This window comes from Taudactylus pleione, unplaced genomic scaffold (assembly GCF_031769625.1).
Source record: "Taudactylus pleione unplaced genomic scaffold, aTauple2 ptg000660l, whole genome shotgun sequence".
NCBI classification, from domain to species: domain Eukaryota; kingdom Metazoa; phylum Chordata; class Amphibia; order Anura; family Myobatrachidae; genus Taudactylus; species Taudactylus pleione.
The window spans coordinates 1373540-1386239 of record NW_028285062.1 but is presented as its reverse complement, the minus strand read 5'-3'; the positions used below and the strand labels follow the sequence as shown (position 1 = coordinate 1386239).

General features: G+C 49.7%; 1 protein-coding gene across 2 annotated transcripts in view; it reads right to left on the bottom strand.

The window, feature by feature from the left end:
• TTC7B (tetratricopeptide repeat domain 7B) overlaps positions 1-12700 on the bottom strand; it is a 206775-nt gene that overhangs the window by 79851 nt on the left and 114224 nt on the right. For both annotated transcript variants that reach the window (XM_088455569.1, XM_088455570.1), the window contains exon 8: positions 8931-8994. In XM_088455569.1, the coding sequence (XP_088311695.1) occupies positions 8931-8994 (64 nt within the window). The remainder of the gene's footprint in view (positions 1-8930; positions 8995-12700) is intronic.

The following is a 12700-nucleotide window of genomic DNA, read 5'->3' as shown; positions in this document are numbered from 1 at the left end:
GCGTCACAGGGGAGCCTACAGTGCAGGGAGATCCTCCATCATACAGCGTCACAGGGGAGTCTACAGTGCGGGGAGATCCTCCATCATACAGCGTCACAGGGTAGCCTACAGTGCAGGGAGATCCTCCATCATACAGCGTCACAGGGGAGCCTACAGTGCAGGGAGATCCTCCATCATACAGCGTCACAGGGGAGCCTACAGTGCAGGGAGATCCTCCATCATACAGCATCACAGGGGAGCCTACAGTGCAGGGAGATCCTCCATCAAAGAGCATCACGGGGAGCCTACAGTGCGGGGAGATCCTCCATCATACAGCAACACAGGGGAGCCTACAGTACAGGGAGATCCTCCATCATACAGCGTCACAGGGGAGCCTACAGTGCGGGGAGATCCTCCATCATACAGCGTCACAGGGGAGCCTACAGTGCAGGGAGATCCTCCATCATACAGCGTCACGGGGAGCCTACACTGCAGGGAGATCCTCCATCATACAGCGTCACAGGGGAGCCTACACTGCAGGGAGATCCTCCATCATACAGCGTCACAGGGGAGCCTACAGTGCAGGGAGATCCTCCATCATACAGCGTCACAGGGAAGCCTAGAGTGCAGGGAGATCCTCCATCATACAGCGTCACAGGGGAGCCTACAGTGCAGGGGAGATCCTCCATCATACAGCGTCACAGGGGAGCCTACAGTGCGGGGGAAATGTGACTGAGACCTTGCCTGGGACAGAACAATGGTACTCCCAGTTAAGGAGAAGCACTCACTCTCCAAATGTTCTGTGCTACAAGATGGTGCGGCTCCTTAATGTTATACAGAAAAATAAAGTGAAAAGAAATTGATATTGTGCAATACTTTTTTTTAATCCTAAACGTGCATAGTATATACTAATATATTAATACTAGAGATGGAGCTTTTCAGCAAAAGTTAAAGGTATGGAATCGGGGTAAAAGAGGCAAAACACTTGCACCATGTATCGCCATGCCTAATCCGCTACTTTATACCAATAGTAAAATATTAGCTACTTAGTACACTAAAGTCCTATACGAGGGACTTGTACCATGTATTGCCATGCCTAATCCGCTACTTTATACCAATAGTAAAATATTAGCTACTTAGTACACTGAAGTCTTATACGAGGGACTTGCACCATGTATCACCATGCCTAATCCGTTACTTTATAACCATAGTACAATATTAGCTACTTAGTACACTAAAGTCTTATAAGAGGGACTTGCAAGATGTATCGCCATGCCTAATCCGCTATTTTATACCAATAGTACAATATTAGCTACTTAGTACACTAAAGTCCTATACGAGGGACTTGCACCATGTATCGCCATGCCTAATCCGCTACTTTATACCAATAGTACAATATTATCTACTTAGTACACCAAAGTCCTATACGGGGGACTTGCACCATGTATCGCCATGCCTAATCCGCTACTTTATACCAATAGTAAAATATTAGCTACTTAGTACACTGAAGTCCTATACAAGGGACTTGCACCATGTATCGCCATGCCTAATCCGCTACTTTATACCAATAGTAAAATATTAGCTACTTAGTACACTAAAGTCCTATACGAGGGACTTGTACCATGTATTGCCATGCCTAATCCGCTACTTTATACCAATAGTAAAATATTAGCTACTTAGTACACTGAAGTCTTATACGAGGGACTTGCACCATGTATCGCCATGCCTAAACCGCTACTTTATACCAATAGTACAATATTAGCTATTTAGTACACTAAAGTCCTATACGAGGGACTTGTACCATGTATCACCATGCCTAATCCGTTACTTTATACCAATAGTACAATATTAGCTACTTAGTACACTAAAGTCTTATACGAGGGACTTGCACCATGTATTGCCATGCCTAATCCGCTACTTTATAAAATAGTAAAAACAAGAGATATGGTAAGAACTTACCTTTGTTATCTCTGTTTCTACGAAGTCCATAGGGTCCACAGGGTTGACCTTGGGGTATAGGTTGGGAACCAAATCCGGGCACCACGCAGTTAAAGCTTTTAGCTCCCAGGATGCACTTGGGTCCACTCTCCCTATAACCCCACCCCCAAGCCAGAGGCACCTCAGTTAGTAAGTAGCCAAAGGCCGAAGGAGGAGAGAAAAAGAGAGAGAAAACTGGAACACTCGATAACCATACTCACAGAAGTGGGAGAAGGAAAACCGGTGACACACAGCCCATTTGAAGCCAGGTGCGTCAGGGCGGGCGCCCTGTGGACCCTATGGACTTCGTAGAAACAGAGATAACAAAGGTAAGTTCTTACCATATCTCTTGTTTTCTACTTCAGGGTCCATAGGGTTGACCTTGGGGATGTCCCAAAGCAGTTCAACCAAGGGTGGGGATGCTACTGTGCTGAGAGGAGAATCCGCCACCAAAAAGGAAGCATCCTGAGAGGCAAAGGAAACCAATGCCTAGAACCTTAAAAAGGTGTGGACAGAAGACCACGTGGCCACCTAGCAAGGCAAAACAGCCAAGGCGCCACCCACGAGGGTTACATGGCCAGAGAAAAAACAAGCATCAACAACAGAAAGGCCTACCCATGGGTAGGCCCCTGAAGACATACCAGGCCGTCCAGCCAACATTTGGCCATAGGCCGGCCATCCTTTCCTGTAAAAACCAGAAATCTCAGACCACCAATAAGGAGTCCAATTTCTGTCAGGAACTTGAACGGATCACATAAATCCACAGAGGCCGGACCACAGTCAATGAGGCCACACCAGCCGAGAGGACTGGGGACTGAATGGCCGCACCATAAGTTCCAGACTAATATGGAACCTAAAAATCACTAAGAAGAAACACAAGGTGAGAGCAACTCACACCCTGACATGATACCCTCCAGAAGAGGGAGCCACATGAGAACGCTCCCAAGTCCGACACTCACCTGGTTGATATAAACTCCCTGAGAGAAAGAGAGAAAGCCAAAGCAATAGACCATGTAATGGCTATCACAACCAGCGGTTCCATTAACTTTCCCCGGAGTTAACGAAGAACCACTACTAACTCCCAAGGAGTCCCCAGGGAGGACAAATGGAGGCATAATTCAGAAAACACTCCAAAGGATGAACTGGATACCAGAGCGGAGCAATTCCATATCTTAATCATACTGACAGTGTAAAGATCCGCACTGTCAGGAAGGCCAGGCCGAGGGTGAAACCCAAGCCAGCCGGAAGGAATGCCAGAATATCTGGAAATCCTGGACACCAGAGGATCGTATCGACAGGTATAATACCATAAGAATTATGGCTGCCACAGTTTGTGGCAGGTCCCAGCAAAAGCTGATCCATGTGCTCTAATCATTCCAACGATGACAAAGCCAGGGAAGCCGTAAGACCACTGTAGGGACGCAGTCAAAGACAAACGACCCAGGACCAAGGCAAACCCCAGGACCCTGAGACAACAGGTCTGGGCAGTGAAGCATCAGGAATGGAGTATCGATGGAGAAACTCCGAAAAACCAAGTACCCCTGACATCTGGGGCAATCAGGAGCCACCAGCAGGAAAGCATCTCCGTCTCGATTGAAACACTTCCCTCGAGGAAGAATGGAGACCGGAGAACACAGGTACGCAAATTGGAAGAACCACTTCACCGACAAAGAGTCACTGAAGGTTTCTTCAGAATCCCCAGAGTTGGACTGTAACACCATAGTGTGATACAGTCAGAAGGCCATGAGGGTCACCCCAGGAGGGCCCCCCCCTGCTCACCAGGAGATGAAACCTCTCTTGGGGAAGAGACTAGTCCCCGGGATGCACGTCGTGACGGCTGAGGACTCCCGCTTCCCAATGGAGAGCACCTGAAATGAACAGTGTCGAGATGGTCGGGAGGAGACCCTCAGACAATGTCCGAATGTATGACATACCTGACATTGCCACCCAATGAACAGTATTGCTAAAAAGGAAGCCACTGTTCTGACCCTGTCGGACTGAACTTTTTCAGGTTCACCGGGAAACAAGGGCTATGCCAGAGTGAAGGCACAAGACAGGCTAAAGTTCCAACAAGTTAATTGACAGGGTGGAATCGACAGACATCCAACTGCACTGAAATGGATGCGAACCAGACACTGTCCTTAGCAAAGAATACCCTGGACAAGATGGCCATAGTCACCCGAAAAGGGACCGACTTGCCTCCGGGGAGAGCATCATCGTTTGAACAGTGATCAGACAGAAAAAACTTGTTCCATCTGGAGATAAGCCAATTACGGAAAGGCCTGGAATGGAACTAAGCCCATTCCACCCTTCCAAAGGCAGACACTGAATAGTGGACCGTGCATCCCAGAATGTAAAGACATATGTCGACTGCGCAGACAACCATGTACTCTTAATGGAAGAGTGGAGATGCCGTCTTACGCCAGAAGAATTCTCAGATTATGAGAATCCAGCAGGGCTCCTAGGTGAAGAATACCCAGAGTGGGATGCAGGGAGGACTTTTTCCCCATTGATTAAACGTCTGCACCCTGAAGAAGCCACAGTCAACCTGACCCGGCTGTAAAGTACCCCGGTGATCCTGCTAAGAGCAGGAGGCCATCCAGGTACAGGAGCATTGGGATATACTGAACAGAAGAACTGTCAGAAAATCCAAAACGCTGGTAAACCCCTGTGGGGCTGAGAACAGTCCCAACAGGCAGAGCCCGAAAAATCGTAAATGCTGTGATACAGCAAACCTCAGTCCATGCTGAGGCAAGGTCTCTGTAAGTACCCGTAGGCACGCGTCCTGTATATCCAGTGATACCATAAAGTCCCCAGGTTCCAAACATAGTATGATGGAGCATAGGGATTGCCTCCTGAGCCCAGGAAGCTTTAGGAACTGGTTCAGGGAATTGAGACAGAGAATAGGCCAAAGAGGACCATTCAGCCACAGCACCAGAAAGAAAGCAGAACAACCAGTCCCTCGCTGAGAAAGTGGGGATGGCCCAATTAGCTCCGCTTACTGCAACAACTGTATAGCTTTCTGTATTTGTAAGGCCCTGTTTGGATCCGAATAAGGGCCTGCGTACCATCACATGGAAATAGGCCGCCGGAACAAAGAGAGGGCGTACCCTCCTACCCACGTAGCCGCGGCAACAAGACACTAGTACCGGGCGAACTGAGAAAATCGCCATCTCCCAGTGGTAGGCCTGTCTCGTCAGGCTGAAGATATATCCGTAGGTTCAGAAGCAGGATCGGCTGGCAGTCCAGGCCTGCTCGGTACTGGATATGTCGGCCCTTGTAAAGGCCGACAGTCTATGAAGAAACAGACCCTTAGGCTGACCCAGAGGACAAAAAGACTTAATAGACTTAGTCTGAGGCCCTGTAGTGGGCATAGCTGAAGGCGGGAAATTTGTACTGCCACTGTCAAGGTCAGGAACCAACAAGAACTACCCTATAGATGGTATCTGCACCTCTGCATTCCCAGAGCGCAGCCATAGGGTATTACGGAGGATACCGTCGCAGCAGTTAGGAGACTGGTATCCAATATAGGCATGTCCACCTATGACAACTGCATATATTACGTGAGCGACCAAATACATTTGAACCCCAGACGTGTTGGAGGGGAAAAAACATTACAAATGCATCAGCTCAGTATGCAATAGTATTAACCAACCATGCTATAGCCATGGTAGGATGGGTAACAACCCCTGAAAGCGAGTATACTGATTTCAGGCAGAGTTACCACCTACGGATCGGAAGAATACGACCACGCAGGAATGGGAGGCGTAGTAACGTCTGTAATCAGACGAGTAACACGCACATCCACCCCAGGAGGGGCTCGTAATGACCCTCAGGGGGAATTTGGGACAGGAGGCCAAACACTGTGGTAATACCTCATATCTGGCAACAGCCAGAGTTCCGCCATGAGATCCACCCGCTAGTCAGCAACAGGGAACCAGAAGGCATGTAATACTGAGGGTGTATGATACAGGTGCAGGTCAACATTCACTCTAACCAGAATGGACCTGCTACCAGCCCTAAAGCAGGGATAACAATACTTGAAATAGGCTTCCCCCCGTGTAAGAGGGAAAGAGCCCAAAACAGTATCCAATTCACGGCAGAGCCAACTGGGAAGTAACCACAGGGCGTCAACCACGGCAATTTGCGTTTCGTAGAAAAACGACATCCACCCAGGGTGGCTGTTGTGGTAATCCCTGCAAGGGGAATGACAGACTATTGTGGCACCAGGGGGAATTCATATACACGAAAAACCCCTGCAGGGAGCGATAGTCTGTGTCACAGGGGAAGAGTGCAAGAAACTGCAAGATACCCTGAGATGAAAAGGGCAGTATGGTGAAGTAACCCCAAGTGAGGTACAACAATGGGGCCCGCCCGGCGATCCGCAATTGAGAGGATCCCGAGAAAACAAACCGCCCAAGGGGGTCGTAAAAGGGGCCGGCACCCGATGACGCCACATACAGAGCAGTTTAAGAGTTAAATCCTCCGCACTAATACCTGCAGCACATGGCTTGCAGGATAGTAAAAATGGGTGCAGTATAACGCTCTATCTCCTGGTCAGACATATCTGACCAAGCATTGCGATCAAGCAACGCTATACTGGTCCTGACTGATACTAAAAATTAGCTGCAGGGACCCATTTTCAGTGTATGCAACACACAGTTCCACTCAAAATATGGCAACGTGCAGCACGCAACAGTATGTGACAAACCTCACAAATATTAACAAGTATATAAATGTGAGGTCTCAGAACCACCCCAAGTACAGATGTATTAGGGCAGATAAGGAAAAGGGATAGATATACACTGACAGGTGAGAGAATAAAGTACAGACAGTCAGCACTAGCATAAGTCACATACCATGCAGATATATACATATATACATAAACATGTCATATAATATACTGCACTATTACACTGCATTCAACTTACCCAGATTCAGTGTCTGGGAAGGCTACAGCGCTGTGTACACTGACCTGATGGTGAGGTACGCAGGGGGACTGGACCAACTGCCATCTCCGGAGATTTCTGCTGCACCACAGAGAAAATGGCAGCTGGAGACCTCAGAAGAAGCGTGGCCCGCGGAGGAAGCAGCTCAGCGACGCCAGACTATGGATACTGAAAGGCGCGCTGAGCTGAGGGGAGGAGCCGCTGTAACAGGGAAGGCTGCCTCCCCTGGCCGACTATTAACCCCCGGGACGCCGGCTCCCTGCACCGAACACTAAGTCCCTGGTGGTCTAGTGGACACACGGGGTATGGGTGGCCCGCTGCCACTGCCGGCGCCTCCGGTATGTCCCCAGAGACCGGAGGCACAGGACTGCATGTCAAATGCGCGGATCACTGCAAGCGGTGACCCGCGCCTTACCTGCTCCCCGTGGATCCGGGAGCAGTCCTGGGCGCCCGCAGAGTCCGGCTAGTACAGACTCTGGGGTCCCCCTGAGATCCCCATATCTGTACTGGCGTCTCAGCGCCAGCGGGGTGACAGAGCGGCAGCTTAGACGTTCTATGGACAGTCCGACGCTGCCGCTCTGAAGAATCCAAAGTAAAACTAAAAAAACTTTGGCCCTCATTCAGAGCCGTACGCTCTGAGCAGAGCGCACGCTCTGAATGAGGGCCGGCCTCCATGAAAATGGAGCGTCCTCCTGGACGCTCGTATAGCTGTGGGTCACCACCCACAGGCTATACGAGCGTGCAGTTTGATGGCCGCGATGGTCTTGACCATCGTGACCATCAAAACTGCGAGCCGGAGCCTGCGGTTGAGGTTTTCAACCGCAAGCTCCGGAGTGATTTTGGCTCTATCAGAGCCAAAATCACTCCCACTGACATCACTAGTGATGTCAGTGGGCCGGCTTCTGACGGGATGCGTTCCCGTGGGAACGCCCCCGTCAGGGAGGCACGCCCCCGGCACGCCTACCAAAGGGGGCGTGCTGTCAATCAACATCGACAGCACGCCCCCTTTGATCAGACACAACGAGCGAAGGACTTTCCTTCGCTCGTCGCGTCTGGCGCACGCGCACGACGGAGCTCCCTCCGTCGTGCGCATGCTCAGTCCAGAACATCGACCCACCTGCGAGCGGACAGCCGCTCGCGAGTGGGTCTGAATCAGGCCCTTTGTCCTTTAGAAAAAATAAAGCTTAGGGGCTGCTAATCGGCTCCCCACTGCCCTAAACGGTGACCCGACTCCGGCCGGGCACCAACTTAAACTGAGGTGCCTCTGGCTTGGGGGTGGGGTTATAGGGAGAGTGGACCCAAGTGCATCCTGGGAGCTAAAAGCTTTAACTGCGTGGTGCCCGGATTTGGTTCCCAACCTATACCCCAAGGTCAACCCTGTGGACCCCCTATGGACCCTGAAGTAGAAATATTAGCTACTTAGTACACCGAAGTCTTATACGAGGGACTTGCACCATGTATCGCCATGCCTAATCCGTTACTTTATACCAATAGTACAATATTAGCTACTTAGTACACTAAAGTCTTATAAGAGGGACTTGCACCATGTATCGCCATGCCTAATCCACTACTTTATACCAATATTACAATATTAGCTACTTAGTACACTAAAGTCCAATACGAGGGACTTGCACCATGTATCGCCATGCCTAATCCGCTACTTTATACCAATAGTACAATATTAGCTACTTAGTACGCTAAAGTCCTATACGGGGGACTTGCACCATGTATCGCCATGCCTAATCCGTTATACCAGTAGTAAAATATTAGCTACTTAGTACACTAAAGTCCTATACGGGGGACTTGCACCATGTATCGCCATGCCTAATCCGTTACTTTATACCAATAGTACAATATTAGCTACTTAGTACACTAATAGCAAATTAAGCCGCAACATTTGGGAAATAGTACTCCAGCATGGGAATCACTACCAGGGCGGAGCGTGTAAGTCGCACCAGGCGCCTTGCGCATGAGGACACATCTGTAACAAATGACACATACATATATACAGTCTGGTAACCTTACCATGGACTCACTGATCAGCAGCAGTAATAGAGCCTCCTCTGTATTCTCCTGGGGGCAGAAAATACTATAGCACAAACAAACAGAAAAAAATTACCAATATAATATATAACAGCAATATAATATACAGTATAACAGCAATATAATATATACCAGATATATAATATATAACAGCAATATAATTTATATCAGCTATATAATATGAGATATGGTAAGAACTTACCCTTGTTATCTCTATTTCTACGAAGTCCATAGGGTTCCACAGGATACCTTGGGGTATAGGCGATGGCGGCAGACATCCAGGCACCACAGAGTTAAATTTTCAGCCTCCCAGGATGCACTGGGGTCCCTCTCCTATACCCCGCCCCCGAGCCTCAGGCCACTCAGTTTCGTAACAAGCCATAGGCCGGAGCAGGAGCAAAAAAGAGAGAGAAGACAGTCTGGAACACACAAGAATCATATTCTCACCAGAAGGAGACGGAGAAACCGGTGACCAGATCAAAGCCCATCTGCAGTACAGGTGCGACAGGGCGGGAGTCCTGTGGAACCCTATGGACTTCGTAGAAATAGAGATAACAAGGGTAAGTTCTTACCATATCTCATATTTTCTACTTCAGGGTCCATAGGGTATCCACAGGATACCTTGGGGATGTCCCAAAGCAGTATCCTTTAAGGGTGGGGACGCTCCTGTGCTGTAAGGAGAATCCGCCGCCGAAAGGAAGCATCCTGAGAGGAGAAGGTATCAAAAGCATAATACCTTACAAAAATATGGACAGATGACCACGTGGCTGCCAATCACCGCTGAGGCGCCACGTCGAGCTGCCCACGAAGGACCCACAGACCTAGTGGAAGAGCTTTAATAGAGGATGGAACAGGAAGACCTGTGAATCCATCCTGCCAAAGTTAGCGTAGTGGCAGGCCAACCCTTTTTATGGAAATCAGAAAGGACAAAACCGAGAGTCTGATTTCCTAAATGGACTGGTACGGTGAACTTAAATTCTTAGCGCCACAACTTGGAAGGTCCACTGGACCTACCTACGTCTATCAGAAGAGTCTCATCTCTGAAAGGCTCCACTTGTTCACCAGAAGATTGAACACCTCCTGATAAAGAGGACATTTCCCTGAATGCACGTCTTGACGGCTGAGAAAGCCTGCTTTCCATCTGAGGATTCCTGAATGAACACTGCCGATGACGGCAGGGATATAGCCTTCCACCCAAGCCAGAATTCGGGACACCACTGTTAGTGTCGCCTGACTTCGGGAACCTCCTAGGTGGCTTACATAAGCCATCATGATGGCGTTGTCAGACTGTACCTGCACGGTATTTCCGTGGAGGACCTGTCCTGCATGTTGGAGAACCTTGAATACTGCTCAGAGTTCTCAGATGTTTATGGGAAGCGCAAAAACTACTGGTGTCCACCTGCCCTGGAACAAGTGTGGACCCGTCACTGCTTCACAGCCACGGATACTGGCGTCCGTCGTCAGAAGGACCCTGTCCGCAATCCCAAAGGGGGTGCCCCTTGTTTAGGTGAGCTTTCTGCAGCCACCAGGCCAGAGAGAGACAAACCTCCGGGGAAAGCCTATTGACTTTATCCTATGGGGCAACCCATCCCATCCGGAGAGGATCAAGTTCTTTAGAGTGAAGCTGGGTACTCCACCATGTCGAACAGCGACATCCTGGAACCCAGGAACCACATTGCCAAGTGAATAGACACTCGGCGACTCTGCATTACAGGCAAAGGTACGCAGTTGCCTGCAGAGATCTTTTCCTCAATCACAAAGATCCTCAGATGTTGGGATATGGAGCATCCCCTGTGAAGAATCAGAGAGGACCATTTCCAGTTTATCAGTCAGCCCTAACGTAGCAACACAGATATTGTCCGTTGCATATGGCACTGAAGTATCTCTGGAGACCGTAGTAACAACAGGAGGTCACTCGGATAGGGTAACAAGCGGACCCCCTGCATCCGCAGGTGGGCTGCCATAACTACCATGACCCTGGTAAACCGTGAGGCGCGGAGGCCAGACCAAGGGGCAATGCCAGAAACTGGAAACGCTTATCGACCACTGCAAACCTGAGGAAAACACTGGTGTGCTAAGAAAAGAGGGATATTCAGGTAGTCACCCTGAATATATCCAACGACACCACAAAATTCCCAGGCTCCATTGAATGATGGAATGCAGGGTCCCCCTCCCGAACCGAGGAACCCTTAAGAATTTGTTGAAGGATTCGAGGTTGAGAATGTCCTGGTAAGCCCCATTGGGTGTCTGTACCAGAAAGAGGATGGAGTAATACCTCGTTCCCCTTTGGGGCAACGGAATAGGTACTATAACTCCTGCCTGGAGCATAGAGTGTAACACCCTCAAAAATTACAGGGCCTTGTCCTGAATTGACAGAAGACCTGTAACGAAAAACCGTCTGGGAGGCTTTTACCGGGAAGAGAGGACATACCTTCAAGAAAATACTTCTCTTACCCAGTGTCCGTGGTGGTCAGACACCAGCACTGGGCGAACTGGAGAAGCCGGCCTCCAACTCTGGGGGCTCCCGAGAGGAGGCCCGTCCCGTGAGGCTGAAGGCTTATAGTCCAACTTGGGAGTAGGACGTCTTGTACTCCAAGCCTGTTCTTATGGCTGAGCAGATTTCCTGGCTACTGACTGTCTTGGAAAGCTGTATTTTAGACTTACCCTGGCCTCACAGGGCCGAAAAGACAAAGTCCCAGACCCTGATGGGACTGTAGCCGATGGCAGACGCAGACGTAGCTGCTGCCTGCAGGGCCACAATTGCGTCCAGACGAGGGCCAAACAGGACTTGTCCCGTAAAAGGCAAAGCATTCCAAATGGAATCTGCGTCCGCTTTCCAAGAGCGCAACCACAGGGAGCGGCAAGCCTACTGCTGCCGAGGAAATTCTGGAGAGGAGTAGACTATATGTAAGACCGTCTCATTATGAACGTGGCAAAGTCTCTGAGAATTTGCCACTATCCACCTGCTCTGCTGGAGAGTCAGTGTGCAGAGATCCAGTTACCTACTCAGTGTTCCATGGCTCTGGCCCCCCAGCACACGGCCATAGCCGGCCTGGAAGCCCCTCCAGCAAGGGAATATTGGATTTTAGATATATTTGCACCTTGCAATCTGGAACCTCCTTCAAAGAGGACCTGGAGGGCATGGGCAACGTAGCACTCCTCACTAGGCGTGTAACATGAGAATCTACCCGTAAAGGTAACTCCCATTCGGAAATGTAATTATCCGCAAAAGGGGTATGCAAAAGGTCAACCGTTTTTGAGGCTGGAACCGCTTACCCGGAATTTCCACGCCTCCTCTAAATGATCCACCTGACCAGATACAGGAATTACAGTGGCAACACCCTTATCCTTAAAGAAGGCATATTTGGATTTAGCCACGGGGGATATGTAATAACCAAAGCCGCACGGACTGCCCGTAGAAGGCCAGGTATATAGACTTTAGACCCAGACTACGCCTCCTTTGCACTAAGGGGCTCGTGTCTGAAAAAGTCAATAATGTCACCGTCATCAGACGTCATGTCTTTACCCGTCTGAGACCCGAAAGGCCGTTTAGAAGGCCGAAATGGTGACTCCCCCTGTAAAACGTCCATCAGGTGCTATACCATTTGGACAATAAATTCACCCACACAGGCTCCTGCGAGACCTGGGGGGGCGAAAAGCAGGATACACTGGGGTACCATCAACTGTCCAGGGACCCCTGCATGTGATGAGACCACCACAGGCTGCGATAACCCCTATGGGGAAACGCAGGG